Raw genomic sequence first — 4,669 nt, 5'->3', positions numbered from 1 at the left:
AGATATATTTACATCTCATAAAAGCAACACTTATTGCTTTTGTCCTACACACAAAATAGATACACTGTTTAACACACATTGTGATCATGTGTCATTGGAAGTCAAGCTTATAAATCAATGGGCATATCTCTTCAACAAACTTCAGTAAAGTCAATCCGTTGCCAACCCTCAATTCTAACCACACCATCTTTAGAGCAAACCTACCCACTTAATTCATTAGTTAATTTCTTCAATAGGAATAATAATTAGTTCCACTCATTCTAGACTCATGCATGAAACCATTCAAACCAAACACTACAACATTCTCAGCTCAACACTAAAATCACATGGGGATAAATTATATCTACCATGTATTACATTCTCATAGAGTTTAATAAAACGTTGTGGTGTAGACCTTGGCAAAGGATTAGAAATACCCCTAAATATACTAATTTAACTAATTAACAAATTTAGCAATAAGTGGACAGCCCAAAAGCCTCAATGGTATTGAGACTCGTGGCCGCCTCAGCTCAACCCAACCTGGCCCTGTATGGGCCATCTACACACGTTTCATAACACAACTGGGTCACTGAAACAGGCGTGGTAGTGAGCTTGTGAGGGTGAATTTATTCAAATGCTAATGTGGGTATTTAAATCCGCTCGTGAATTAGATTAATAGAAAATGGGCAACACAACCCACTTTTATAATTTGTTTAATTGCAACAGGGTTCCGAAACCCACTTCGAAATTTTGTTGATCAAAAACTACATTTTTATCTTGTTTTGAGCGAGAGACTGCGGTGCGAAGCGCGTGGTGAGAATCTGCGATGCCGTTGTGCGCTGTCACTGGCATGAATCAACTGTGCAGCGCACAAGTCAATTAGTACCAAAAGAATCGTGTTACCGACTGAAAATGGAGCGTGTTTTTTTTGCCGAGGTCTACCGGAAAAGTGTGCAGCGGCAGCACTCATCCTCTCTGGCACGAGCTGATCTAAACAGTAGTGTTAATTAAGCTGATTACTGCACAAGGTGGATTGTGGGACTGGTGTTAATTTTGCGCATCTGCTGTCAGAAATTGTCGCCGATGTTGCTGATGGGGTAATTCGTCGTGGGGGGTAACCGATTTTAGAATCTCGGCGTGTGGATTCTCACCAACTTCCGAGTTGGTACTCGAGGATTTTGCGAGTCGTCCGACTTGCAAGTCGAACCAGGACTTGCTGCACGTGATTTCGGTGAAGACTAGGCCCGCCACCATCGCAGAGTTTGTGTTTGTGTTGCAGCGGGATTCTGTTTGGGCGTAAGCAAATGAATGAACTTCGTCACAGTCTCTTATTCCGCCCGCTCCTCGCTCGTGTTGCAACTTATTCAACGCTGCAACCCGCCTCCGTTATTTGTGCGAGCCAGCGGGCAAGTTGACGAACCGCTAGACTCGCCCAGATTGACCTTCTCTCCGGGCAAATATGATAATGTTTTAAATAATCAAGTTGGTTTGCGGGCAGCAGGTCTTCATTTCGAGACTTCTGCGAAGTCCGGGGGAAGGACGGAATCCCTCAACTCCTTCGTGCTCCTTCCCTCTGCCTGTCTTGCACTGTGTGCGCGCGAAATCATGTCTGTTTAGGGCGTTTTTTTTATTTTTATTTTTTATTTATTTTCCATCTTCGAGAACTGCTGGGCGTGGATAGTCACCTTTTCGCGACAGTTCGGTTTTGCTTTCTCTTGCGTTCATCGTTGAGCCACCATCATCGCGACTTTAAGCAAAGCTTTGTAACTAAGCAAGAAGTGTGAAGTTTTGAGTGCGACGGTTTTGAGGAGCCTGAAAGAAGTGTTCAGGCTGAAGAGTGTTTGTATTGACTTATTGTGCGGATTTTGCGGATTCCGGTTTGGAGCATTGGCCGGAACAGCGGATGCTGAACTTCAGGAATTCGCAATGCAGATTTGAGAGTTTTTTCTAAAGAGATTCTAGGCTCTCTTCCGGAGTCTTCAGCGATTCGTTTTGTGAAGCGGGCTTGAGCAGGCGGGTTTGAGATTGTTTTGTAGTAGCGCCTGGTTTCGGCAGCTATGGCGGGTTCGTGGCGAGGTTCGACGTTGCTGCTACTTCTGGTCTGCTCAGTGTTGCAGTTAGCTGCAAGTGCTGGTAACTATTCAAACTCCCTGGTTGAGAGGTTGCTGAGGGAACACGGAACATGTGGTTATCAATTGGGGAAAGAGTGACAGGATGATCACATAAAGCTTCAAAATGGAAGTAGATTTGGTCAAACACCATGCATCTTTCCGATATACTTTCATGAGCATGCACCGACAGATTTCGTGAAAGCACATGAATGAAGTCGAAGTCGTTCATGTGTAGAAGTTTTGCGATCCAGCATTTTTCGTATACAGAAAAGTTCTGAAAAGCCTTTCACCTCTGTGAACGAGTTTCTCTGAGTTCCGAGGTTTTTCTACTCGATTTGAGTGCATGAGGCAGGCATTTGTTTTCTAGAATAAGTACACGAATTCCAGGCTTCGAGAGGGTTTGGATTGTCATCCTGTGAGTGCTCGGAAAGCCAAACTACACGGTGCTTACCTGAAGTTTTCTGATTTCCACATGGCCAGCAGCTGCTCTGATGGCTCAGAGGATACTAAGTTAATGTTTTGGTGTCACCTCATGTGTGAGCTCTTATGCTTTTTGCCTAAAAAGATGTACGTGTTCATGAATACTCCACTTTTTGCCACTTTCAGAGACTAGCGCAAACTACCAACAGGAGGTACTGAGAGCCTTCGACAAAGGACTTCGTCGCAGAGGTCTACTTCAGGCTGGTGGTGGTGAGTTCATACTCGAAAAGTGTCGGTGTGATCTTCTCTTGAATTCTAAGAGCTTTTGGGTATTGTGTGTTATCTTTCGACCTGACGTGTGGTTAGATTCGAAGTCGGAAAGAGTAGGATGCTTATCACCAGTTGTTGTTGTTTTTTTTTTTTTTTTTTTTTTTTGTTTTTTGTTTCTCGTATTCATCTTCATCTTCATCTTCTTCTAGTTGTTTATCAGAAATGTTACTTCGATTTTAACATAATCGCTGCACTGCTTGTCTCAGTTCCTGCCACCCCCCCTGTTTCTTCTACCGTTCCACCTGTTTCTGCTACTCGTCCCCCTGTTTCTGCTACTCTTCCCCCTGTTTCTGCTGCCGCTCCTCCGAAGGCTGCTGGTCCAGCTCCAGCTCCAGCTCCAGCTGCCCCACCTGCACTTCCCCCACGTGCTCCACCCACACCAGGTTTGCTTGCCAATCTCTTTTTCATTGCCTTCATTTGGATATGGCTGAAATTTATCCATTCGGGAGCGAGAACAAGACATTTGAACCATCAAAGTAACCACCGCAGTGATGTAATGTAGCGTATTTCTATTCATGCTGGCATCCTTCTTGATGCAAAATGATGCCTGGAATAATTCGTGAGTGCGTTTGTTGTTAATTCTGAACAGTGCGGACATATCTCATGTGGATCGGTATTGGAGCGTTCTGCCTAGTCTTACTGTCTGTCATCATTTTCTGCCTCTGCCGCAAATTCGGAGACCAGAAGATTCGTGGAGCTCAGAGGTTGCCGCCTTTGCCTCGTTACCACTAAGCCAGAAAAACTAAACTGACGAGGCTGTATAACGCTACTGCAACACGGGATGATGATGAAACTTCATTCAAAGAGACTGGCGGCTGTTTATTCAAAGCTTGATTGGCGCCGAGGGAATGTACTAAAGCGAGGAATGGACTGTATAAGACTGATTTGGGTTGTGGCTTATTAATTCCTCCCACTTGTTTCTTTCAAGTGTAATTTCGTGAAGGCTAAGAAATGCGGAAGAAAGGCTGCACTGTACTGTATTAGGTTCATATGGGAGAATTTGATCTTGAGTTATTCTTGGTTACGAGCATGTGAACGAAGATCCATTTTTGTGCAAAATGCCTCCATCCTAAAACTTCTATGTGCATCAGCTGTATTTTCCGATATTTTCCGAGTAGTACCAATTTAGTAATTGCGAAAAGTTCAAATCTTTGCTTTCTGTTGAAAATGATATTTTCCTAGTAGTACCAATTTCCTGATTGCGAAAAGTTCAAATCCTTGCTGTTGAGAATGTTCAGAAAGACACAAGAGTAGTAGGAAGTAATACACACACAAGAGTAGTAGTAAGTAATACACACAAGAGGGTTTCTAAAGAGAGAGCTTCACACATAAAAATCACTTGATTTGGTTGATTTGGTTGATTATGTTGAAGAGAAGGAGAGAGGATAAACAGTTCTTCTCCACTACATTCAAAATACTATAGCTATGGTATTTATTGTAGACTATAATAAATATCATGGAGTGCACAGGTTACATTTAATGCTCTCAACACTCCTCTTCACTCATTATAATATTTACATAATATAAAATTTGTATAGAATTATGATTTATATTTTTCTATAATCTCGCAAGATCAATAATTGTTGCCTCATTAAAACCTTATCTAGGAAAATCTTACTGTATTTAAGGACAAAACCATAGATGAAGGAAAAAGAATACAACAATATTTTCCTTAATTATTTAAAGAACTCATCAACTTTCTTATTCAAGAAAAGCAAGTCGTTGCATACCAATACCATAAGTAAGTCGTCGATGGTTGTACAATGGGAGAACTTTGGTGAAGAGATCAGCAAGGTTAGTTGCAGATTCAATTTTCTTAATTATAAGTG

General features: G+C 42.2%; 1 protein-coding gene across 1 annotated transcript; it reads left to right on the top strand.

The window, feature by feature from the left end:
- The first annotated feature begins 1,016 nt into the window (after positions 1 to 1,016).
- LOC112288196 (uncharacterized) lies at positions 1,017 to 3,899 on the top strand. The gene is made up of 4 exons (XM_024532151.3): positions 1,017 to 2,112; positions 2,697 to 2,780; positions 3,047 to 3,223; positions 3,430 to 3,899. The coding sequence occupies exons 1-4, from the start codon at positions 2,037 to 2,039 to the stop codon at positions 3,570 to 3,572; spliced, it is 480 nt and encodes a 159-aa protein (XP_024387919.1). The 5' UTR covers positions 1,017 to 2,036; the 3' UTR covers positions 3,573 to 3,899.
- Positions 3,900 to 4,669: the final 770 nt, after the last annotated feature.

This window comes from Physcomitrium patens, chromosome 11 (assembly GCF_059467195.1).
Source record: "Physcomitrium patens ecotype Gransden chromosome 11, ASM5946719v1, whole genome shotgun sequence".
NCBI lineage: Eukaryota > Viridiplantae > Streptophyta > Bryopsida > Funariales > Funariaceae > Physcomitrium > Physcomitrium patens.
The sequence above is the reverse complement of the archived record's forward strand: the minus strand, read 5'-3'. Positions and strand labels throughout refer to the sequence as shown.

Excerpts from the sequence above, each read along its gene's own strand:
- LOC112288196 (XM_024532151.3), top strand. The coding sequence starts at position 2,037 with ATGGCGGGTTCGTGGCGAGGTTCGACGTTGCTGCTACTTCTGGTCTGC. Across the intron at positions 2,113-2,696 it reads GCAGTTAGCTGCAAGTGCTG|AGACTAGCGCAAACTACCAA; the intron begins GTAACTATTCAA and ends TGCCACTTTCAG. Across the intron at positions 3,224-3,429 it reads ACGTGCTCCACCCACACCAG|TGCGGACATATCTCATGTGG; the intron begins GTTTGCTTGCCA and ends AATTCTGAACAG.